Source organism: Cherax quadricarinatus, unplaced genomic scaffold, assembly GCF_038502225.1.
Source record: "Cherax quadricarinatus isolate ZL_2023a unplaced genomic scaffold, ASM3850222v1 Contig30, whole genome shotgun sequence".
Lineage (NCBI taxonomy): Eukaryota > Metazoa > Arthropoda > Malacostraca > Decapoda > Parastacidae > Cherax > Cherax quadricarinatus.
Genome location: NW_027195056.1, coordinates 414,258 through 440,694, shown reverse-complemented (window position 1 = coordinate 440,694; position 26,437 = coordinate 414,258). Strand labels below are relative to the sequence as shown.

The 26,437-nt window shown below is 43.2% G+C and overlaps 1 protein-coding gene across 1 annotated transcript in view; it reads right to left on the bottom strand.

Moving 5' to 3' along the window:
• The window catches only part of ND-23 (NADH dehydrogenase (ubiquinone) 23 kDa subunit), a 35,564-nt gene extending 12,935 nt beyond the window's left edge, over positions 1-22,629 (bottom strand). The window contains exons 1-3 of the mRNA XM_070079863.1: positions 22,565-22,629; positions 14,203-14,364; positions 12,536-12,617 (exon numbers count right to left, since the gene is read on the bottom strand). Of these exons, the coding sequence (XP_069935964.1) occupies positions 12,536-12,617; positions 14,203-14,364; positions 22,565-22,601 (281 nt within the window). The 5' untranslated portion in view covers positions 22,602-22,629. The remainder of the gene's footprint in view (positions 1-12,535; positions 12,618-14,202; positions 14,365-22,564) is intronic.
• Between the last annotated feature and the right edge of the window lie 3,808 nt (positions 22,630-26,437).

Here is a 26,437-nt window from a genome sequence, read left to right as displayed (position 1 = left end):
TATATACTGATAATTGGTACACAATATGGGTAGCAGGTTGGTAGACAGCAACCGCCCAGGGAGATACTACCGTCCTGCCAAGTGAGTGTAAAACAAAAGCCTGTAATTGTTTTACATGATGGTAGGATTGCGGGTACTTAGGTCACACTACACGTGCATGTACAAGTATATATATATACACACCCCTTTGGGTTTTCTTCTATTTTCTTATTAGTTCTTATTCTTGTTTATTTCATGTTCACTCCATGAGGAAGTGGAATAGAATTCTTCCTCCATAAGCCATGTGTGGTGTAAGAGGCGACTAACATGCCAGGAGCAAGGGGCTAGAGAGCATTTGTATTACACAGGTGTAGACTATGGCCAGCACAAGACAGTGATCAATCAGGCTAGTGCTAGCACAAGACACAGTGATCAATCAGGCTAGTGCTAGCACAAGACACAGTGGTCAATCAGGCTAGTGCTAGCACAAGACACAGTGATCAATAAGGCTAGTGCTAGCACAAAACACAGTGATCAATCAGGCTAGTGCTAGCACAAGACACAGTGATCAATCAGGCTAGTGCTAGCATGAGACAATGATCAATCAGGCTAGTGCTAGCATGAGACACGGTGATCAATGAGCCTACTGCTAGCACAAGACAGTCAAACCGTGACAACCAGCAGTGAAGACAAGTCTGTCAAATCTGCTTCACAAGTGTACCACATCGCTTCACAGTTTTGTCAGGCTTCCTTGTGATTGGCTGGTTGAACAATGTATTGGTATAACGATGTGGCTCCTGGTATTTAAACCCTAAGCACCTGATTCATTCACTGGTCAGAGAGCCCGTCATAAGTGTGAGTCGTCGGTAAACGAGTACATCGCTAAGTGAGGAGAGGCTATACTGTGTTGTATACAACAAGTGGATACACTATGCATTATACTTGTCTCACAAGCCACAAAAGTTACTGGAGAAAATAAAATATTAGAAAAATGTACCAAAAAAATAAAGTAAATAATACGAAGTGGTTGGCAGTAGTCGATGTTGCCGTCCACTGCCCACCGAGTATCAACTTCATGCCTCTATATCTCGGTAAGAACCGATGGCAATTTTTTTTGTGTTTGTTTTATTACCTCCATAAAAATAAAAATTTTAAATTTATAAGAAAAATAATTTCTTTTTTAAATTCTTAGACATTGACAGCAATTCTCAGATCAGGGGTCTGGACCCTGACGGTTAAGACTGGTTGGTTGGTTAATGAGGTTTAAAGTCTATCTATGACACCAGGGTCATTAAGACTGAATACTTTATTACCTAAATTAGTGATTAATGTAAACTATCAGTGTATATACACTGAGATATACACCTCACAGTGTTTTTACACTGAGATATACACCTCTCAGTGTATATACACTAAGATATACACCTCTGTGTATATACACTAAGATATACACCTGTGTATATACACTAAGATATAAACCTCTCAGTGTATATACAGTGAGATACAGTGGACCCTCGCATAACACTATTAATCCGTTCATGAGAGCTCAATGTTATGCGAAATAATTTTCCCCATAAGAAATAATGGAAATCAAATTAATCCGTTCCTGACACCCAAAAGTACGAAAAAAAAAAATTTTTACCACATGAAATATTAATTTTAATACACACAAACTGAAGAAGACATGCACAGTTATATGACACTTACCTTTATTGAAGATCTGGTGATGACTGATGGGATGGGAGGAGGGGAGAGTGTGGATGGTGTTAGTGTTTAGAAGGGGAATCCCCTTCCATTAGGACTTGAGGTAGCAACTCTATTTCTGGGGTTACTTCCCTTGTTCTTTTAATGCCACTAGGACCAGCTTGAGAGTCACTGGACTTCTGTCGCACAACATATCTGTCCATAGAGGTCTGTACCTCTCGTTCCTTTATGACTTTCCTAAAGTGGTTCACAACACTGTCAGTGTACAGGTTGCCAACACGGCTTGCAACAGCTGTCTGAGGGTGATTTTCATCCATAAAGGTTTGCACTTTAAGCCACATTGCACAGATTTCCTTAATCGTTGAAGTAGGCAACTTCTTCAATTTCTCTCTCCCCTCCTCTGAAGCAGTTACCTCAGGTCTGGCCTCTTGCTGTTGAAGATGATCTAGCAGTTCATCAGTGGTTAGTTCTTCATTGTCCTCCTCCACCAACTCTTCCACATCCTTCCCACTAACCTCCAACCCCAAGGACTTCCCCAATGCCACAATTGATTCCTCAACTGGCATACGCCTCTCAGGGTTAGCCTGAAATCCTTCAAAATCCCTTTTGTCTACACATTCTGGCCACAGTTTCTTCCAAGCAGAGTTCAAGGTCCTCTTAGTCACTCCCTCCCAAGCCTTACCTATAAGGTTTACACAATTGAGGATATTAAAGTGATCTCTCCAAAACTCTCTTAGAGTCAATTGAGTTTCTGAGGTCACTACAAAGCACCTTTCAAACAGAACTTTTGTGTACAGTTTTTTGAAGTTTGCAATAACCTGCTGGTCCATGGGCTGCAGGAGAGGAGTGGTATTAGGAGGCAAAAACTTGACCTTAATGAAGCTCAAGTCCCCAGAAAGTCGCTCTGCCAAGTCTGTAGGATGACCAGGGGCATTGTCTAACACCAGGAGGCACTTAAGGTCTAATTTCTTTTCAATTAGGTAATTTTTCACATTGGGGGCAAATGCATGGTGTAACCAGTCATAGAAAAAGTCCCTAGTGACCCATGCCTCACTGTTTGCCCTCCACAGCACACACAAATTAGCCTTGAGGCTATTCTTTTGCCTGAACGCTCTGGGAGTTTCAGAGTGATACACTAATAAAGGCTTCACTTTGCAATCACCACTAGCATTGGAACACATCAACAGAGTAAGCCTGTCTTTCATAGGCTTATGTCCTGGGAGTGCCTTTTCCTCCTGAGTAATGTAGGTCCTGTTTGGCATTTTCTTCCAAAACAGGCCTGTTTCATCACAAATAAACACTTGTTCAGGTTTCAGTCCTTCACTGTCTATGTACTCCTTGAATTCCTGCACATATTTTTCAGCCGCTTTGTGGTCCGAACTGGCAGCCTCACCATGCCTTATCACACTATGTATGCCACTACGCTTCTTAAATCTCTCAAGCCAACCTTTGCTGGCCTTAAATTCACTCACATCACCACTAGTTACAGGCATTTTTCTAATTAAATCCTCATGCAACTTCCTAGCCTTTTCACTTATGATCGCTTGAGAGATGCTATCTCCTGCTATCTGTTTTTCATTTATCCACACCAATAAGAGTCTCTCAACATCTTCTATCACTTGCGATCTCTGTTTCGAAAATACAGTTGCACCTTTGGCAAGAACAGCTTCCTTGATTCCTGTTTTCTTGGACACAATAGTAACGATGGTTGATTGGGGTTTACTATACAACCTGAGATGAGAGTAAGACACATGTGCAACATCTGGGTATCTTTATTGTAGACGTTTCGCCATCCAGTGGCTTTATCAATACAAATTCCAGGACATAACTTGAAGACAGTAGAACTATGTACAGAAGATGAGGTAATCAGTCCCTCAACCTAGGAGTAGGTGCGAACAGCACCATAGTCGTGGAGATTCAGAATCTCCACGACTATGGTGCTGTTCGCACCTACTCCTAGGTTGAGGGACTGATTACCTCATCTTCTGTACATAGTTCTACTGTCTTCAAGTTATGTCCTGGAATTTGTATTGATAAAGCCACTGGATGGCGAAACGTCTACAATAAAGATACCCAGATGTTGCACATGTGTCTTACTCTCATCTTGTCGGTATTATATACCATTCGTACACAACTATACAACCTGGCCAGCTCGGAGACACATACTCCACTTTCATACTTAGCAATGATCTCTTTCTTCATCTCTATAGTAATTCTCACCCTTATTCCTGTAGGGTTGGCACTAGAAGCTTTCTTGGGGCCCATGGTCACTTATTTTGCAGATGAAATCACCAAAAACGCTGTAATAATACGAAATGTTCCGATTGTATGCTTGGATGTTACCGTGGAGGCTGGCTGGTAAACAATGCCACCGGCGGAACATGTGAGGCTGGCTCAGGCTGCACATTAGACGCGTCTCGGACGAATAGTGTTGAGCGAGTTTTATAGTGGTATGCGAGGCAAAATTTTAGCGATAAAATGTATCGGTATGCGGATTTAACGTTATGTGATGCCAACGGTATGCGAGGGTCCACTGTATAAGGAATTCGTTTGAGAAGAACTAAGGATATATGGGACTAATATGTAGGGAACTTTGCATATAAGTAACATCAATACAAGATATCTTTATCAATGCTTCAACTGACCTGCGACTCAACTGACCTGCGACTCAACTGACCTGCGACTCAACTGACCTGCGACTCAACTGACCTGCGACTCAACTGACCTGCGACTCAACGACCTGCGACTCAACTGACCTGCGACTCAACTGACCTGCGACTCAACTGACCTGCGACTCAACTGACCTGCGACTCAACTGACCTGCGACTCAACTGACCTGCGACTCAACTGACCTGCGACTCAACTGACCTGCGACTCAACTGACCTGCGACTCAACTGACCTGTGACTCAACTGACCTGGGATTTAACTGACCCAGGAATGAACTGACCTGGGACTCAACTGACCTGCGACTCAACTGACCTGGGATTTAACTGACCCAGGAATGAACTGACCTGGGACTCAACTGACCTGTGACTTAACTAACCTGGGAATCAATTGACCTGGGACTCAACTGACCTGGGATTCAACTGACCCGGGAATGAACTGACCCGGTGTGGCATGCAAAGAGTACGTAACCTTTATTCGGCGCATGTACACACCCTCATTTACAGGCTATCTCCCCCAACCAGCGAACCAGGTTGCTGAGAGTTGATGATGGGGCCCCGTCGTTCAACTAGTGACCAGGTTCCAGCCAATAAGAAGATGGTTTTGGCAATTGCAGAGGTTATGTGGGTACCACTCTCCTGTCTGCCTATGTCATTCCCATTCTAGAGCTGGTTGCAGCACAGTCTGCTCTCTTGTGGCTTCTATTTCTGCCTTGCTTACCGTGGAGTGCATTAATACCTGTCACTGTACATAGTGTACATAGTGTACATATTGCTGTTCTAAATTGGTGAAGGATAATATAAGTCTAAACTTTTTCTGCTGTGTTTATTTTGCTCCCTTTACACCCAGGATAACAGGCCATTTGGACTCCTGGGTTGTAATATGGGTAGCGTGTCCGAGAGCTGGAGCTGGACTTAGAGAAACAGTTGAGCTCAGGGTGAAGCTGGTAGCAGGAACATTGTGCAGCTTGCTGTTTGGCATTACATTAGCTTTGCCAACGCTTTACAAATTTTGCGTGTCAGTTACTTTGTTATGATCAGCCTTGTTATTGTGTGATCGTTCAACAGCTCGCTACTAGCTTGTTCGGTGTGCTCGCTTCACTATGGTCAATCTTGTAGAACAGTGTGTAGCTGTCTGGCATTGCTTTACAAATTTTGCATGTCAGTTGCAGTCAACTTTGCTATTGCGTATCCAACTTGTATGCATATTCTGCAATCGTACTGTGCATAGCTAAGCGTGTTCTGCAAATTAACGTGTTATGTTGGGGTATTCTGCAATCGTACTGTGCACAGCTAAGCGTGTTCTGCAAATAACATTACGTTGGGGTATTCTGCAATCGTACTGTGCATAGCAAATAACTTATGCCACCTAGACGAGTCAGACGTCTGGTGTTTACCTGGAGAGAGTTTCGGGGGTCAACGCCCCCGCGGCCCGGTCTGTGACCAGGCCTATACTTTGCATAACCTACCTAAATTGTCCCTACAGCGTTGTTGGCAAATTGCTCGTTCCATTGGCATTAAATATAAACGCACACTCACAACTGCATTCACTGATTGCTGACAAACTTCGAGAAGAAGAGATGGCACACAAGACTCCTCCCTCTATGGGAGCTAGGGCAAAAACTACTATGTTCTCGCAGGAGGAAGATGATACACCTACGGAGCAAAATGGTCAGTCTAGTGCAGCTGGGTTGTCTCAAGGTGAATCAGCATCGTTGGCACTTGAGCTGGCAAAAATCAATCTTGAGCAAACTAGGGAACAGAGAGCATTCGCAAGGGAAGAATTTGATAGGGAAAGAGAAAGGAGGCAGTTTTTGCATTCTGTAAATGATTTTAGTTTACAGAAAGCAGTACAGTTTGTTCCCCTCTTCAATGAGGCCGAACCAGAACAATTTTTTGAAAGCTTCAAAAATCAGGCTCGAGCCTTGAGGTGGCCGGAACAGCATTGGGCATCGTTGGTTCATACAGCATTGTTTGGTAAGGCACAGGAATTTACGTCAGCATTAAATGACGCTGAATTTTCTGATTATCAAGTAGTGAAGACCACAGTGTTGGGAGCATATACATGTATCCCAGCCAAATATAAAAAAATATTCAAACTAAGCAGGCGGCAGCTTGGTCAATCCCTGGTGGATTTTGTGAGACAGCAAACCAAAGCTTTTACCAGCTGGTATAAAGCAAGTGGTGTCTCTACCTTTGAGGAGCTGGTACAGTTTATTCTGATTGATAACCTGCTGGAATCTGTGGGACCAGAGGTTCGAGTCTTTCTGCAGGATTGTGACTTAACCACTGCATTGGAGGCAGCCAGGTTGGCTGATACCTTTGAAACTAACCGCTCTTTGTCCGAGCGGTCATGTCTCTCTTTTCAACAGCCTGACATGAGCAGAGATTGTCAACCTTGGAGAATGAAGTGCCAGCCGGAGGGAGAACGTCTACGTCAGCCAACTAAGTCACCTGGTGAGCCGCGCTTCTCAACTTATGGTCCACCTGCTGAGAGACAAACTACTCATGGCGCATCTCGACAACAGTATCTAGAGAGACACCAGCCAGAGCGACACCAGTTGCAACGTCAGCAGGGAGTAAAGGGCAAGCCTGTCGTCTGCTTCCTCTGTAATAAAGTAGGTCACATCCGTCCCAACTGCCCCCATAAACCCCAACCCATTGGGAAAATCTCTAATATCCCTAGTAACATGTCCCCGAGAGAAGTAGAAAAAGATATGGCCCCTTATTATTGCAAGAGTCTTATTTCCCTTCAGGAAAACTCAGAAACAACTGAAGTCAAAACCTTTAGAGACACTGGAGTATATTGCTCACTTATAAGAGAAGGAATATTACCCCTTTCAAAGAACACTTCCTTGAATTCCTCTGTTTTATTGGAAGCATTTGGAGGAGCTATATATTCTGTTCCTTTGCATAAAATTTATGTACAGTGCAAATATTACACTGGGTACTTGACTGTAGGTGTCTCAAAAGGATTCCCCATGAAAGATGCCATGTTATTACTGGGTAATAACATTACTACTGTTAGTGCGTGTCCTGAACCTATAATGATTAATTCTTCTCCGGTGTTGGCCATAACTCGGGCAACAGCCCAAGGGTTGTCTGGCGAGAATGTTGACCTATCCTTGGACGACTCCGATCTCGGAATAGCCACTTTGTTTTACGAGGAAAACTGGCCAGAGCCTCGTAGATCAAGTGAACAGACCCCGATCAAGCCTTCCTATTCCCAGGTTGCAGGATTACCAGATCTCTCTGTTTCCATGCCCGAGGGACTGTCCTTCCGGGAGGAGCAACGAAAGGACCCTTCTTTAAAATTCGCTTTTCAGGCAGCCATGGGTAAATCCTCTTTGGATCATCCGGTCAAGTATGAACTTAAAAACGATTACTTGATCTGCACTGAGACTGGTAAGGAGATAGAGGGCCGGCAATTGTCTGACAGGTTAGTGGTTCCAACAAAGTATAGACCTTAAATATTAAATATAGCTCATAATACTTCATTAGGAGGTCACTTAGGAATTACAAAAACCTTGTATAGAATCACAAAAGAATTTTATTGGCCAAAATTAAAGAAAGATGTGAAGAATCATATTAGGTGTTGCCGAGAATGTCAGCAAGTAGGGAAACCTGGACATTCCATTAAACCTGCACCTCTCCAACCTATACCTGCTGATGGAGAACCTTTTGCAGGTTTAACCCTTTCAGGGTCCAAGGCCCAAATCTGGAGTCACGCACCAGTGTCCAAGAATTTTCAAAAAAAAAAATTTGTTATTTTTTCTTATGAAATCGTAGAGAATCTTTTTGTGAAGGTAATAAAACAAAAAGTACGAAATTTGGTGGAAAATTGACGAAATTATGCTCTCGCGAATTTTGATGTGTCAGCGATATTTACGAATCGGCGATTTTGCCGACTTTGACTCCCATTTTAGGCCAATTACATTATTCCAGTCAACCAAATTCTTAGCTATTTCACTAGTATTACTTCTATTCTATCGATTGAGCACAAGAAATCGCCAAGTCAACTGTTTCAACTACAAAATAAAGTGATCGGAAATTGTTAATTTGGCCAATTTAACACAAAGTTCAAAATATTCCAATTTCAAAATAGGGTCCAGAATGAACAATGTAGGCATTCCTGGAACTAAACTAACATTTCCTCTGTTCATTAGTTATGTTTTGAGGCTTTACAAATAAATTCCATTTTGATTTTTTATTAACATAATGAATTTTTATTCACACCAAAAAATAGAAGATTTACTGTTATGCAATACTGTAATAATTGTATAAATATCATCACCATATTTGTGAATGTATATTAGACCCACCAGCTGACGTGTATTAGACGTGTGAGGTCGTTTGTTTACTCTTGAATATCGGCAAAAATTTAACATTTCCGCTACTTTGAGCTCAGTTTCAAGCCATTTCCAGTGCTAAAACCAATCAAAATCATCTCTATTTCTGTAATATGTCTTCCATTCTATCAAATGAGACCAAGAAATCGCAAATACAACTATGAAAAACATACGAAAAAACACTGCAAAATTGCTGTTTTAATCGAAAAATCATGATTTCATTTTTTTTCTCTCATTATACACAGTGTGCTGCAGGATCTGTTTTATGTGGTGCACACATACCACATAGATGTATTCTCTCATATCTAGGCCCAAATGTACCACTCACAGTTTATCAGAGTGAGCTGAGCTCATGGCGTAGATCTACGGTTTGGACCCTGAACGTAAAGCCGTAGATCTACGGGACGGACCCTGAAAGGGTTAATTATAGATTGTGTAGGTCCACTACCTAAGTTAAAGTCTGGAAATCAGTACTTATTTACGATTATGGATAAAGTAACCAGATATCCTGAAGCAATTCCCATGCATATTATTAATACTAAAGCTATTCTCAAAGCTTTAACAAAATTCATTTCTTGTTTTGGCATTCCTAAAACTATTCAAAGTGATCAAGGTACTAACTTTACTGCCAAAGCATTTAGGGAAGTATTAACTAGGTTAGGGATAATCCACAACTTATCCACTGCCTATCATCCTCAGTCCCAAGGCGCCTTGGAAAGATTCCATCAGATGTTAAAAACTATGATGAGAACTTTTTGCATGCACTTTCCTACAGACTGGGATGAATCACTACCTTTGTTGCTGTTCTCAGTACGAGAAACGGTGCAAGAGTCTACAGGGTATAGTCCGTTTGAGCTGATCTTTGGGCACAATGTACGAGGTCCTCTTCGGGTGCTCAAAGAAGGATGGATGGGAGAAGACGTTAGCTCAACACTCTACAACCCGTCTTCAAGGTTGCAGGTGGCACGTCAGTTAGCCAAGGCTGACCTAAAGACAGCTCAAAGTAAGATGAAACAGAGGTATGACAGAAGTGCACAATTCCACTCCTTCCATCCAGGAGACAAGGTGTTGGTGCAGGAACCTATACCTGGCCACACCTTGAAAGCTAGATTTACGGGACCTATGCAGATTGTAAGTAGATTATCTGATGTAAATTATGTGGTAGCTCCCATTAATAAGACCTCAAAAACTAAAACTTACCACATTAATCAATTAAAATCTTTTCATACACCAGATAAAGTCCCAGTAATGACTCTGTCCTCTACCTCTGAGGACAACTCTGATTCTTTGCACTCTATCTCTGAAATTAATGTTAAACTTTCAAATTCTGTCCTCCTCAAGGATCCTAGCCCTTTAATGGAGGGACTATCTGAAATGCAAGCAACAAGTTTAACTGACCTTCTACAGTCATATCCTAATATTTTTTCGGATGTGCCGAAAAAATGTAAGTTAGGTTATCATGATGTAGATGTGGGAAACTCTAAACCAATTAAACTCTCCCCCTACAGAGCTAATCCTGAAAAGCAGAGGCTACTTCAGCAAGAAGTAGAATTTTTGTTAAAGCATGGTTTAGTGGAGGAGTCATCTAGTCCATGGGCTTCACCGTGCATCCTTGTGAAGAATGCTGATGGAGGGTTTCGTATGTGTACAGACTACTGTAAGGTGAATGAGGTCACAATTACAGATGCTTACCTTCTTCCTCGTCTGGGTGACGTAATTGACTTTGTGGGTAAGGTTACTTTTGTGTCCAAGTTAGATCTCCTTAAAGTTTACTATCAGGTACCTTTGACGGATAAGGCAAAGGAAATCTCTGCCTTCGTAATTCCAGGAGGTCATTATCAATACACAGTTACCCCCTTCGGAATGAAAAATTCCCCCTCTTCATTCCAGAAACTTATCCATCAGGCTATTAAAGGACTTGAAGGCACGGCAGCGTACCTAGATGATATTGTTGTGGTGTCTGATACTTGGGATCAACACCTACTTAGACTTAAGGCTCTTTTTGAGACCTTTCTGAGTTCCCATTTAACAGTTAATTTATCTAAATCTTCCTTTGGCCAGGCCACTATCACTTTTCTAGGCCATGAAGTAGGTAGTGGTAAAGTTGCACCTAAACTTGCTAAAGTTCTTGCTATTAAAGATTATCCAGTTCCCCATGACAGGAAATCTCTTCAACGTTTCCTAGGCATGATAGGATTTTACAGAAGATTCTGTAAGAATTTCTCAGATATTGTAGCCCCTCTTACCTCTCTTACCAGTCACAAAGTTCCCTTTAATTGGACCCCAGATTGTCAACAGTCTTTTAACAAAGCAAAAAGAATATTGTATACTGCACCCATTCTTTTGTCTCCAGACTTCTCCAAACCTTTTTCATTACAGGTTGATGTTTGTGAGTCTGGGGTTGGGGCAGTACTATTACAAAACGAGAATGAGGAGTTGCAGCCTGTAGCTTATTATTCTGCTAAGTTCCAGCCGCATCAGAGGGCTTACTCTACCATTGAAAAAGAAGCCCTCGCGCTGGTACTGGCTTTGGAGCATTTCAATGTTTATGTGGGCCAGACATCGCAGGTGGTCACAGTCTACAGTGATCACAATCCTCTAGTATATCTCCAAGCCATGAAGAACCACAACACAAGGTTCATGCGTTGGGCTATACGACTGCAACCCTATTCCATCGGAATTAAATATATTGCCGGCAAAGAAAATATGTTGGCAGACTCTTTATCTAGAGTCTAATTACATTATTTACTTAGGTTAGGATGTTGGGTTACTTGTGGTAACCCCTTCCATGCTCTTTTTTTTTATCCCCTGGTGTGGGGTTTTTTTTTAGTGAGGGGATGCGGGCTACCGTCCACCTGTATCTTGGACCTATGCTAGCCTGACTGACTGCTGTCTCACTCTGAGTTTAGGGTTTGGCTTTTTGTCACGAGAAAAGCTGAGCTCTATCTAAGAGTTGGATGGTGGAGAGGAAAGGCGGTCCCATTATTTTGTGCCATGGCTGCACGGTTACCACTGGGAGGTGGCAGCCTAATCCCGAGTCTTCTTGGGGTGGGGGTGTGGCATGCAAAGAGTACGTAACCTTTATTCGGCGCATGTACACACCCTCATTTACAGGCTATCTCCCCCAACCAGCGAACCAGGTTGCTGAGAGTTGACGATGGGGCCCCGTCGTTCAACTAGTAACCAGGTTCCAGCCAATAAGAAGGTTTTGGCAATCGCAGAGGTTATGTGGGTACAACTCTCCTGTCTGCCCTTGTCATTCCCATTCTAGAGCTGGTTGAAGCACGGTCTGCTCTCTTGTGGCTTCTATTTCTGCCTTGCTTACCGTGGAGTGCACTAATACCTGTCACTGTACATAGTGTATATAGTGTACATACTGCTGTTCTAAATTGGTGAAGGATAATATAAGTCTAAACTTTTTCTGCTGTGTTTATTTTGCTCCCTTTACACCCGGGATAACAGGCCATTTGGACTCCTGGGTTGTAATACCCGGGAATGAACTGACCTGGGAATGAACTGACCTGTACTCAACTGACATGGGAATCAACTGACCTGTGACTCAACTGACCTGGGATTCAACTGACCCAGGAATGAACTGACCCAGGAATGAACTGACCTGGGAATGAACTGACCTGTACTCAACTGACATGGGAATCAACTGACCTGGGACTCAACTGACCTGGGATTCAGCTGACCCAGGAATGAACTGACCTGGGAATGAACTGACCTGGGAATCAACTGACCTGGGAATCAACTGACCTGGGACTCAACTGACCTGGGATTCAGCTGACCCAGGAATGAACTGACCTGGGAATGAACTGACCTGGAACTCAACTGACCTGGGACTCAGCGGACCTTTCTCAAACGGGTAGTTGATAGTTGCTGGCTCCATGAAGATGTGTCCCAGTGTCACTGCCGCTCCTGCAACATGCAATATATTCAATCAGATGGCAGACCCATAGTTGGAGCTCAACGCTTGATGTAAGGTACAATGGTACAAAAAAAAATCACACACAACAGCGATCACTGTATATGTATATATGAATGTACATATGTATTTGTGTGTGTGTATTATACATAATACATATTTCTTTATTTCTTTATTTATTAATTTGAACATGATACATAGAAGTACAGAGAAATACAGAGGTTAAGTGCAGCATGCCAAAGCCCCTTGTATGTAGAGCATTATGGGCAGCTTAAAATTAACTTAAGATTAACTAAGCAATGATATATTCAGTGGTAAAAAACATTATTGTAAACAGTTAACAATTAAGCACAAGTGAGTATTACAAAGACAGGTCATATGGTCATTTACTGTGTTGCTGAACATTCAGTAGAATGGAGTATTATGGTAGGTAATGTAATTAAAAAATAAAGTTTGATTGGGTCACAGGTTAGACATTTATGAGATACAATTATTCAGTATTTATTTAGTTGTGAGTGAGTAAGTGATTTTTGAGAAGAGAGTTGAATTTATAAACAGACAGTGTTTCTTTTATATTTACAGGTAATGAATTCCAGATTTTAGGGCCTTTTATGTGCATTGAGTTTTTGCATAGTGTGAGATGGACACGAGGAACATCAAAGAGTGATCTGTGTCTTGTGTTATGGTCATGTGTTCTGTTGAGGTTGGTAAGGAGATGTTTGAGGGGAGGGTTAATATCAGAGTTAAGTGTTCTATGTATGTAGTAGGTACAATAATAAGTATGTGCAAACAATCACAGACAGGCAATCTTAACAATGCAAGACAAGCTACGGGGGGTGGAAATCATTAGCTCAAGTATTTTCACACCTCTCTGTGTGTTAGGAGCTGTGCAATGTTGCAAGAGTAGCAAAAAGAGAAATGATTCTCTCCTCACTTAACAATAGAGTTCCAATGCTAAGACCACATCGGTACACGAATTCGTGGCTAAGCGAGGATCATACTATAATGGTAATGGGTTTGTGTCAAGCATCAATGATACTGTTTAAATGTCGCCTTTGCACCATTTATAACATTTCTGGTATATTTTTAAATATTTATACAGTAGTGTACTGTATATTGTAATAAACAGAATAGGGGAAATCAGCTCTAATATACATTATTTTGCTGCGCACACTGGTTAGAGATCCCATCGTAAGTCCAAGTCGTCGGTAAACAAGTATGTCGCTAAGTGAGGCAAGGATATACATGTATATCTGGAGTTTATCTGGAGAGAGTTCTGGGGGTCAACGCCCCCGCGGCCCGGTCTGTGACCAGGCCTCCTTAGGTCAGTGTCCCAGGATGCGACCCACACCAGTCGACTAACACCCAGGTACCCATTTTACTGATGGGGAACATAGACAACAGGTGGAAAGAAACACGTCCAATGTTTCTACTCTGGCTGGGAATCGAACCCAGGCCCTCACCGTGTGAAGCGAGAGCGTTAACCACCAGGCCACCAGAGCCTGTGTATGTATTTCATTATTTTAATTATTACACTCTGCTACAGTATAACACTGGAGATCATGAGAGTGGTGTAACCTTGCCACAGTTCAGTCCAGAAGACGGTGGCAGCGGCACGGTCGGTTATGTCCGACCACTCCATGCTGGGCTCCTCTGGGGTCACCAACTTGTAGCAGTGACGCACCGCCATCACTCCACTGCCACGGTGCACCGCCGACCCCAGTGCTCCACCTCTTCTACCTGCAATGGCAAGACTAGGAATAAACTTCGCAGGGCTTAGAATGGGCTGTGTGCTGCTTGCAATAATCTTTGTAAAGCCCAGGATAATCTCTGTAAAGCCCAGGATAATCTTTGTAAAACACATGATAATCTTTGTAATGCCCAAAATAATCTTTGTAAAGCTCAGGATAATCTTTGTAAAGCCCAGGATAGTCTTTGTAAAGCCCTAATCTTTGTAAAACACAGGATAATCTTTGTAAAGCTCAGGATAATCTTTGTAAAGCTCAGGATAATCTTTAAGCTGAGGATAATATTATGGCAGATGGATATTTAGCAGAAATGTAAATTAATGCATATAATAATGGTACAGTGAGATTTATCCTCAGGATAATTTTAAAATAACCTCAGTATAACCCTAGGAAAACATCAGTATAACTTAGGATAACCTTAGGATAACCCAAGGTAACTGTAGGATAAACCTACAACAATAGGATGACCCAGGATAACCCAGGGTAACTGTAGGATAAACCTACAACAATAGGATGACCCAGGATAACCCTACGGTAGCCAAGAATAACATTAGGATAACCCAGGATAACTGAATAACCGTTTAACCTTTACAAAAGATAACAAAACAATAACCAAGGATAATCCTAGTCTAACCTAGATAACCTTAGGGTATTGTAGATAATCCTAGGATAAGGAAGGGGCGAGGGAAAAGCCCTTAGAAAGTGGGAGTTATGAATGCCCAGACTCACTCGCAGGGACCATTAGTGTGTTACCGCCCGCACGACCATCTGGCAACTGATGGTCGAGCGGGCAGTACTCAGACCCGCATAACCATCTAGCAGCTGATGGTCGTGCGGGCGGTAATCAGACCCGCGCAACCATCTAGCAGCTGATGGTTGTGCGGGTGGTATTCAGACTCGCATGACCATCTAGCAGCTGATGGTTGTGCGGGCAGTAATCAGACCTTCACAACCATCTAGTGACTGATGGTCATGTGGGCGGTAATCAGACCGACACAACCATCTAGCAGCTGATGGTCGTGCGGCTGGTAATCAGACCCACACGACCATCTAGCAGCTGATGGTCGTGCAGCTGGTAATCAGACCCACACGACCATCTAGCGGCTGACCTCCGCTCTTCCCCCATCAGGTAAATCATAGTTAATATGTTGGTTATAGCTGCCATATTTTTTAAAAGGGTGGAGGGGTAAGCCAGTGGAAGGCCACGGTCAGATGACCAAAAGCTCCAATGGTAGGTCATCATCTAACTAAGACCTGCCTCAGGAAACACTTGTCCTGTTTCCTGACAAACCTTACCTAACCTAACGTGATCAGGTAAGGTGATCTACCAGGAGTATTTCTTTTCATTGTTACTGATTTACCTGGTTACCAGTAATGACATACAAGTTGAATACCACCCTTTGTCTTTCTTCAATGTTATACTTATCTAACTCTTATGTAACCAGTGTTATTTTCTTTATTATCAGCTCTGCTGCTGGCCTGGTCAACCAGGGTAGACATTAGTTAATTGGAGGAAGATCCGTCTACAGGACGTAGTGGGACATTACGACTCCTCGCCTCTGAAATCTGAATTGTGGTTCTACGACCAAATAGTGACAGCAATTCCAGAACATCGGACGAGCACCACCATACCTTTGAAGAGTTTCTAGAGTTTCTCTACTCTCTGAGCCTGGCCATGGGCCAGGCTTGTCTGGTGCTTGCCTGGTCAACCAGGCTGTTGCTGCTGGAGGCCCACTGCCCCACATATCCATCACAGCCTGGTTGATCTGGTACCTGGTGAAGATACTTGTCTAATTTCCACTTGAAGGCTTCTACACTTGTTCCAGCAGTGTTTCTGATATCTTTTGGTAAGATGTTGAATAGTCTGGGACCCCGGATGTTGATACAGTGTTCCCTTATTGTCCCCACCGCACCCCTGCTCCTCACTGGGTTTATTTTACACTTCCTCCCATATCTCTCACTCCAGTATGTTGTTATGGCAGTGTGCAGATTTGGGACCAAGCCCTCGAGTACCTTCCAGGTATATATTATCATGTATCTCTCTCTCCTCTGCTCCAATGAATACATGTTCAAGACTTGAAGGCATTCCCAGTAGTTCAGGTGCACCAACCAGGATAACTAACACCATTTCTTCTAAAACATCATCAGAAGACCATCCTGGGCATAAGATCCCCATTCCAACATCCTACTGGAACCACAGCGGCCAATTTTTATTTATTTTTAGAAAATTATCGTAATTATTATCCATCAAGTTATTAATTATTCATTTTTCCGTTCTTTTGGTCAGGCAGAAGGCATTCCCCTGACAGAAGGATAACTCCAGGTACAATCTATGGGTATCCTGCATTATCCTTGAATACTAGAATGACCTAGATAATCCTAGGATAACCTAGACTATCCTAATATAACCTATATAATCCTAGGATAACCTAACTAATGCTAGGATGACCTGGGGAACCCTAAAAAAAACATAGATTAATTCTAGAACAACCTAAATAATCCAAGGATAATCTAGATAACTAAAGTATACCCTAGGATAATCTAGATAACCCTAGGATAACACTACATAATCCAAGATAGCAGAAATATTTAAACTCAACAATAGTGACTAATTCATTAAATTTAACCTAGGATAACCTTATGATAATCTAGGATAACCTTATGATAATCTAGGATAACCTTAGGTTATCCCTGGATAACCCAAGTTAATTTGTTCCCATTAACAAACTTAACTAAATTATTATTATATATTATTACTTCAGTTTATTATATTATTATTATTATTATTATTTATTTTTATTATTATTATTATTTTTTATTTTTATTATTTTTTATTTTTATTATTATTATTTTTTATTTTTATTATTATTATATTATTTCAATAATAAGGGTAAGTGCTAAACCCGATGGGTCATAGAGCACCTGGGGAAAGGCATTAGACTACAATGCTTGATCCAAGGGAGAGGAAGGACAACTCCACTCCCCTGGATCAAAAGCCAATAAAAATAATGATTGAGACACTTATGCAACATCTGGGAATGTTTATTAAGAAAATGTTTTGCCACACAGTGGCTTCATCAGTCCAATACAAAGCAGAAACGGGTAAGGAGAGGAGGAGGTTGAGGTAATCAGTCCCTCAGTCTGGAGTCGATGTGTTCAGTCAATCAATCTTGTAGAATGTACAACATAGGGCCGTAGACGTGGCTTATATCCTGTATTCAGGCGAGTCGAAGCAGGAGGAGGCGGGGTCATAGTGGTACCATCCATTAGTTTAACCCTTAAAGTGTCCAAACGTAGATCTACGTTTGCACATGTAACGCTCCGACCTTGATTTTCTCCATAAGAAACAATGCAAAAAAACGTAGATGTACGTTCGGAGCGCTATGTGAGCAAACGTACATCTACGTTTGGACAGTTTAACCCATAAACGGTCCAAGCAGATCTATGTTCACATGTGTAGCGCTACAAAAGTAGATCTACGTTTTTTTACACATTTTCAAATGTTAAAAAAACAAAAAGATCTACTTTTTTACATACTTTCAAATGTTGAAAAAACGTATATATACGTTTGGACCGTTTACGGGTTAAGGTACACAAATAACCTGCACATAAAAGAGAGAAGCTCACGACGACGTTTCGGTCCGACTTGGACCACTGACAAAGTGTGACTTTGTCAATGGTCCAAGTCGGACCGAAACGTCGTGGTAAGCTTCTCTCGTTTATGTGCGGGTTATTTATGTATCGTTCCAGTCACGGTATTGTGCCTTTTTTTTTTTTTTTTTTTTTTTTTTATTTACGCGTTAAAGGTTAAGTAGGTCTTCATCCGAAGGTTGGACAAATATTGAAGACTAGTGGGAGGTACCACTATGACGACGACGCCACCTCCGGCTTCGGCTTACCCGACTACAGTATATAAGCCATGTCACCGGCCCTATGCTGTACGTTCTGAAAATATAAACACATAAGCAGTATAACGTGATCGTTTATTGACAACGTCTCATAAACAGATGTGTAATAATGTTGGTAGGATTACCGACTATGTAAAGTAAGTTAATAAATGCAATTAACGTGACGTTTTTATTGTGGTAACGTTTCGCTTTATCAAGCCATAACAGCTTGATAAAGCCATAACAGCTTGATCAAGCCATAACAGCTTGATAAAGCCATAAGAACATAAGAACGATGGAACACTGCAGAAGGCCTACTGGCCCATGCGAGGCAGGTCCAAATCTCCTACCGGCTTAAGCCAATGCACCCAACCTAGTCAGGTCAGGTCACATTGACTTAAGGGAGGAACACGGCAACCGACCTGGTAGCACAAGCTATCAGGTCTAACTCACACCCACCCACATCTACTCATGTATTTATCCAACCTATTTTTAAAGCTACACAACGTTCTGGCCTCTATAACGGTACTTGGGAGTTTGTTCCACTCATCCACAACTCTATTACCAAACCAGTACTTTCCTATATCCTTCCTGAATCTGAATTTTTCCAACTTAAAACCATTGCTGCGAGTCCTGTCTAGGCTAGATATTTTCAGCACACTATTTACATCCCCTTTATTTATTCCTGTCTTCCATTTATACACCTCAATCATATCCCCCCTAATTCTACGTCTTTCTAGAGAGTGCAGTTTCAGGGCCCTTAGTCTATCCTCATAGGGAAGGTTTCTGATACATGGGATCAACTTTGTCATCCTCCTTTGTACATTTTCCAGAGAATTTATATCCATTCTGTAATACGGTGACCAAAACTGTGCAGCATAATCTAAATGAGGCCTAACCAAGGATGTATAGAGTTGAAGAACAACCTGAGGACTCCTATTATTTATGCTTCTTGTTATGAAGCCAAGGATTCTATTAGCTTTATTGCGAACACTTATGCACTGTTGTCTTGGTTTCAGATTACTGCTAACCAGAACTCCTAAATCTTTTTCGCAATCCGTAATATTAAGATCTACATTATTTAGTTTATATGTGGCATGGTTATTGTCCTGTCCAACATTTAGGACTTTGCATTTGTCTATATTAAACTGCATCTGCCACTTCTCCGACCACTGCATCAGTCTATTCAAATCTTCCTGGAGTGCTCGAATGTCCTCGTCAGAATGAATTCGACGGCCTATTTTGGTGTCATCGGCAAACTTGCCGATGTCGCTCTTTATGCCCTCATCTATGTCGTTTATGTAGATTGTGAACAGCAGGGGGCCCAACACTGACCCCTGTGGAACACCGCTCGTGACGCTTCCCCACTCTGATTTCTCCCCATTTATGCAAACTCTCTGCTGCCTATTTGTCAACCATGCCTCTATCCAGGAAAAAATCTCTCCTCCTATTCCATGTGCTTTAATTTTCCTCAATAGTCTCTGATGTGGGACCCTGTCAAAAGCCTTACTGAAGTCCATATACACAATATCATATTCATTACCATGATCTACCTCCTCAAATACCTTAGTGAAAAAAGTTAATAAATTCGTAAGGCAGGAACGCCCCTTTGTAAAACCATGCTGAGATTCGTTGATTAATTTATGCTTTTCAAGGTGGCTACGAACTGCCTCGGCAATTATTGATTCCATAAATTTTCCCACTATGGAGGTTAGGCTTATTGGTCTATAGTTCGAAGCTAAGGACCTGTCACCTGTTTTGAAAATAGGTATCACATTTGCCATTTTCCACTTATCTGGCACCATGCCAGTTTGTAGTGATATGTTGAAAAGATTAGCCAAAGGTGTGCTAAGCTCCTCTTTACATTCCTTTAGAACCCTTGCATACAGTTCATCAGGGCCTGGGGATTTGTTAGGTTTTAATTTATCTATTTGCCTAAGGACCATGTCACTTGTGACCCTAATAGTGCACAGTTTATTATCGTCCTGTTCTATATAATTTATCATTACTGGAATATCGCTGGTATCCTCCTGTGTAAAAACTGAGAGGAAGTATGTGTTAAAAATTCTACACATTTCCTTATCACTGTCAGTGAGCTGACCCGAGGAACTTTTGAGTGGGCCTATCTTGTCCCTGATCTTACTTCTGTATACCTGAAAGAATCCTTTTGGGTTAGTCTTCGATTCTCTTGCAACTTTAACCTCATAATCTCTTTTTGCTTTTCTAATTCCCTTTTTTATTTCTCTCTTTAACTGAATATATCGATTTCTCAATTGCCCCTCTCCTCTTTTGATTTGCCTATATATGCCTCTCTTTTGACCAATCAGATATTTTAATCTATTGTTCATCCATTTAGGATCATTTTTGTTTGATCTGATTTCCCTATTTGGAACATAATTTGACTGAGCAGCTAGAACTATGCCCTGGAAAGCATCATATCGGCAACCATCACCACCTACCTGACCCTTAGTCAGGTCATTCCAGTTCAGCCCACCTAAGTAATTTTTCAGTCCTATGAAATCAGCCAAGCGAAAGTCAGGGACGGAGACTTGATTGCCATTATTAGGGGAATTCCATGATATATTAAAACTGAGTGATTTGTGATCACTTTCCCCAAGCTCATCATTAACCTCAAGATTATTAATTAGTGTTTCCCTACTGGCAAGAACCAAGTCAAGGAGGTTATTTCCCCTAGTTGGCTCTGTCACAAACTGTTTTAAAAAACAATCCTGGATCGTATCAAGAAAGTCACCTGACTCTAAATTTCCTGTCAAATTGCTCCAGTCAATCTGTCTATAGTTGAAATCTCCCATTAGCACAACATTTTCGTATGTAGATGCCTTACGAATTTCGTACCATAGAAGTTTACTGCACTCCCTATCAAGATTTGGGGCCCTGTAAATCACACCCAAAATTAGTTTTTCTCGGCCCTCGAGAAGCTGTAACCAAACAGATTCAGTGGCTGACGCTTCTAATTTAATATCTTGTCTAACACAACAGTTTAAATTGTCTCTGATATACATCGCTACTCCACCACCTTTCCTGTTGACCCTGTCAGTGTGGAATAATTTATAGCCTTGTATGTGACATTCAGAGGGCATCTCTCTATCTTTCAGATTGAGCCAGGTCTCTGTTATAGCAATAATATCTATGTTTCCTGCACTTGCAATTAATCTTAGCTCATCTATCTTATTTCTTACGCTCCTGCTATTAGTATAGTAAACCTTAAGGGAGCTAGTCCCTTGCTGTCCTCTGCTGTCCCCCTTTGTTTGCTGGCCTGTTCTATTATCTTTATTTATAACTTCATGCTGAATGCCTTTTATACATTTACTGTTTCCAACCCTAGTGTTGCAACCTGCTTGTTTCCCACACACACCCATACCTCTATCTTCCATCAGTTTAAAATCATAGGCATTTCACCAATGGCCTTGATAAAGCCATAACAGCTTGATAAAGCCATAACAGCTTGATAAAGCCATAACAGCTTGATAAAGCCATAACAGCTTGATAAAGCCATAACAGCTTGATAAAGCCATAACAGCTTGATAAAGCCATAACAGCTTGATAAAGCCATAACAGCTTGATAAAACCATAACAGCTTGATAAAGCCATAACAGCTTGATAAAGCCATAACAGCTTGATAAAGCCATAACAGCTTGATAAAGCCATAACAGCTTGATAAAGCCATAACAGCTTGATAAAGCCATAACAGCTTGATAAAGCCATAACAGCTTGATAAAGCCATAACAGCTTGATAAAGCCATAACAGCTTGATAAAGCCATAACAGCTTGATAAAACCATAACAGCTTGATAAAACCATAACAGCTTGATAAAGCCATAACAGCTTGATAAAACCATAACAGCTTGATAAAACCATAACAGCTTGATAAAGCCACAACAGCTTGATAAAGCCACAACAGCTTGATAAAGCCATAACAGCTTGATAAAGCCACAACAGCTTGATAAAGCCATAACAGCTTGATAAAACCATAACAGCTTGATAAAACCATAACAGCTTGATAAAGCCATAACAGCTTGATAAAGCCACAACAGCTTGATAAAGCCATAACAGCTTGATAAAGCCACAACAGCTTGATAAAGCCATAACAGCTTGATAAAGCTTGTCACAGAAAAATAATAACTGGCCGGTAAATAAAGTCGATCTCGCCTTATTTACCGGCCGAAAATCGCGTCTGATCCGAGGAAGGAGAGGTTTAGCTCCACTTGCAAGGATCAAGAGCCTCCTGGCGGTGATCACAGCCCAAAATCAAGAAAAAGGAGCCACAAGTAAGAGAAAAACAGACCATATCTGGTGAGAGAGAAGAGACGGACGGCGGCCATGTTTACTTCTGCAAGTATAAACGACACAACATTATTAACACAACAATCAAAACCTCTGTAAGTAAACAAAAGAACATCAGAAAATTAGAATTTGTGCTTTTAACTTAGGTTCTGAATGTTTATTGACACTAAATATTGTCTTTGAATCTAATTATCAACTTAGTACCTGAGTGTTAATTTATAAATTTCTGATTATAGACGACATAATATTATAAACTCCATAACCAACAACATATAAACAATCAAACAAAAGAATATCAATAACTTAGAGGTTCACTTTTAACTTAGAAACAAAACATTAACTTAGAATCTAAACCCAGGATGTGACCCACACCAGTATACTAACACCCAGGATGTGACCCACACCAGTCCACTAACACCCAGGATGTGACCCACACCAGTATACTAACACCCAGGATGTGACCCACACCAGTCCACTAACACCCAGGATGTGACCCACACCAGTATACTAACACCCAGGATGTGACCCACACCAGTCCACTAACACCCAGGATGTGACCCACACCAGTCCACTAACACCCAGGATGCCACCCACACCAGTCCACTAACACCCAGGATGTGACCCACACCAGTCCACTAACACCCAGGATGTGACCCACACCAGTCCACTAACACCCAGGATGTGACCCACACCAGTCCACTAACACCCAGGATGTGACCCACACCAGTCCACTAACACCCAGGATGCCACCCACACCAGTCCACTAACACCCAGGATGTGACCCACACCAGTCCACTAACACCCAGGATGTGACCCACACCAGTCCACTAACACCCAGGATGTGACCCACACCAGTCCACTAACACCCAGGATGTGACCTACACCAGTCCACTAACACCCAGGATGTGACCCACACCAGTCCACTAACACCCAGGATGTGACCCACACCAGTCCACTAACACCCAGGATGTGACCCACACCAGTCCACTAACACCCAGGATGCCACCCACACCAGTCCACTAACACCCAGGATGTGACCCACACCAGTCCACTAACACCCAGGATGTGACCCACACCAGTCCACTAACACCCAGGATGCCACCCACACCAGTCCACTAACACCCAGGATGTGACCCACACCAGTCCACTAACACCCAGGATGCCACCCACACCAGTCCACTAACACCCAGGATGTGACCCACACCAGTCCACTAACACCCAGGATGCCACCCACACCAGTCCACTAACACCCAGGATGTGACCCACACCAGTCCACTAACACCCAGGATGCGACCCACACCAGTCCACTAACACCCAGGATGTGACCCACACCAGTCCACTAACACCCAGGATGTGACCCACACCAGTCCACTAACACCCAGGATGTGACCCACACCAGTCCACTAACACCCAGGATGTGACCCACACCACTCCACTAACACCCAGGATGTGACCCACACCAGCTCACTAACACCCAGGATGTGACCCACACCAGTCCACTAACACCCAGGATGCCACCCACACCAGTCCACTAACACCCAGGATGTGACCCACACCAGTCCACTAACACCCAGGATGTGACCCACACCAATCCACTAACACCCAGGATGTGACCCACACCAGCCCACTAACACCCAGGATGTGACCCACACCAGTCCACTAACACCCAGGATGTGACCCACACCAGTCCACTAACACCCAGGATGTGACCCACACCAGTCCACTAACACCCAGGATGTGACTCACACCAGTCCACTAACACCTAGGATGTGACCCACACCAGCCCACTAACACCCAGGATGTGACCCACACCAGTCCACTAACACCCAGGATGTGACCCACACCAGTCCACTAACACCCAGGATGCAACCCACACCAGTGCACTAACACCCAGGATGCGACCCACACCAGTCCACTAACACCCAGGATGTGACCCACACCAGTCCACTAACACCCAGGATGTGACCCACACCAGTCCACTAACACCCAGGATGTGACCCACACCAGTCCACTAACACCCAGGATGTGACCCACACCAGTCCACTAACACCCAGGATGTGACCCACACCAGTCCACTAACACCCAGGATGCAACCCACACCAGTCCACTAACACCCAGGATGTGACCCACACCAGTCCACTAACACCCAGGATGCAACCCACACCAGTCCACTAACACCCAGGATGTGACCCACACCAGTCCACTAACACCCAGGATGCAACCCACACCAGTCCACTAACACCCAGGATGTGACCCACACCAGTCCACTAACACCCAGGATGCAACCCACACCAGTCCACTAACACCCAGGATGTGACCCACACCAGTCCACTAACACCCAGGATGTGACCCACACCAGTCCACTAACACCCAGGATGTGACCCACACCAGTCCACTAACACTGAGGGACCCATTTTACTGATGAGTGAGCAGGGACAGTATGATTATATACACTTGGAATATGCTAGAGGGATTAGTCCCAAACTTGCACACGAAAATCACTCCCTATGACAGTAAAAGACTGGGCAGGAGATGCAACATTCCACGAATGAAAAGCAGCGGCGCCACGAGTACACTGAGCGACAACGCAATAAGTGTCAGGGGCCCAAGACTGTTCAACTGCCTCCCAGCATACATAAGGTGGATTACCAATAGACCTCTGGCTGTCTTCAAGACCCCTGGCTGTCTTCAAGACCCCTGGTTGTCTTCAAGACTTCTGGCCATCTTCAAGACTCCTGGTTGTCTTCAAGACACTTGGTTGTCTTTAAGACTTCTGGCTGTCTTCAAGACCCCTGGTTGTCTTCAAGACTTCTGGCCATCTTCAAGACTCCTGGTTGTCTTCAAGACCCCTGGTTGTCTTCAAGACTTCTGGCTGTCTTCAAGACCCCTTGCTGTCTTCAAGACCCCTGGCTGTCTTCAAGACCCCTGGTTGTCTTCAAGACCCCTGGTTGTCTTCAAGACTTCTGGATGTCTTCAAGACTCCTGGCTGCCTTCAAGACCCCTGGCTGTCTTCAAGACCCCTGGCTGTCTTCAAGACCCCTGGCTGTCTTCAAGACTCCTGGCTGTCTTCAAGGCTCCTGGCCGTCTTCAAGACCCCTGTCTTCAAGACCCCCTGTCTTCAAGACCCCGACTGTCTTCAAGACCCCTGGCCGTCTTCAAGACCCCCTGGTTGTCTTCAAGACCCCTGGCTGTCTTCAAGACCCCTGGTTATCTTCAAGACCCCTGGCTGTCTTCAAGACCCCTGGTTGTTTTCAAGACCCCTGGTTGTCTTCAAGACCCCTGGTTGTCTTCAAGACCCCTGGTTGTCTTCAAGACCCCTGGTTGTTTTCAAGACCCCTGGTTGTCTTCAAGATCCCTGGTTGTCTTCAAGATCCTTGGCTGTCTTCAAGACCCCTGGCTGTCTTCAAGACCCCTGGTTGTCTTCAAGACCCCTGGTTGTCTTCAAGACCCCTGGCTGTCTTCAAGACCCCTGGTTGTCTTCAAGACCCCTGGTTGTTTTCAAGACCCCTGGTTGTCTTCAAGATCCCTGGTTGTCTTCAAGATCCTTGGCTGTCTTCAAGACCCCTGGTTGTTTTCAAGACCCCTGGTTGTCTTCAAGACCCCTGGCTGTCTTCAAGACCCCTGGCTGTCTTCAGGACCCCTGGCTGTCTTCAAGACCCCTGGCTGTCTTCAAGACCCCTGGCTGTCTTCAAGACCCCTGGCAGTCTTCAAGACCCCTGGCTGTCTTCAAGACCCCTGGCTGTCTTCAAGACCCCTGGTTGTCTTCAAGACCCCTGGCTGTCTTCAAGACCCCTGGCAGTCTTCAATAAGGCACCGGACAGGCACCTCAAGTCAGTACCTGACCAACCAGGCTGTGTTCGTACGTTAGTTTGCG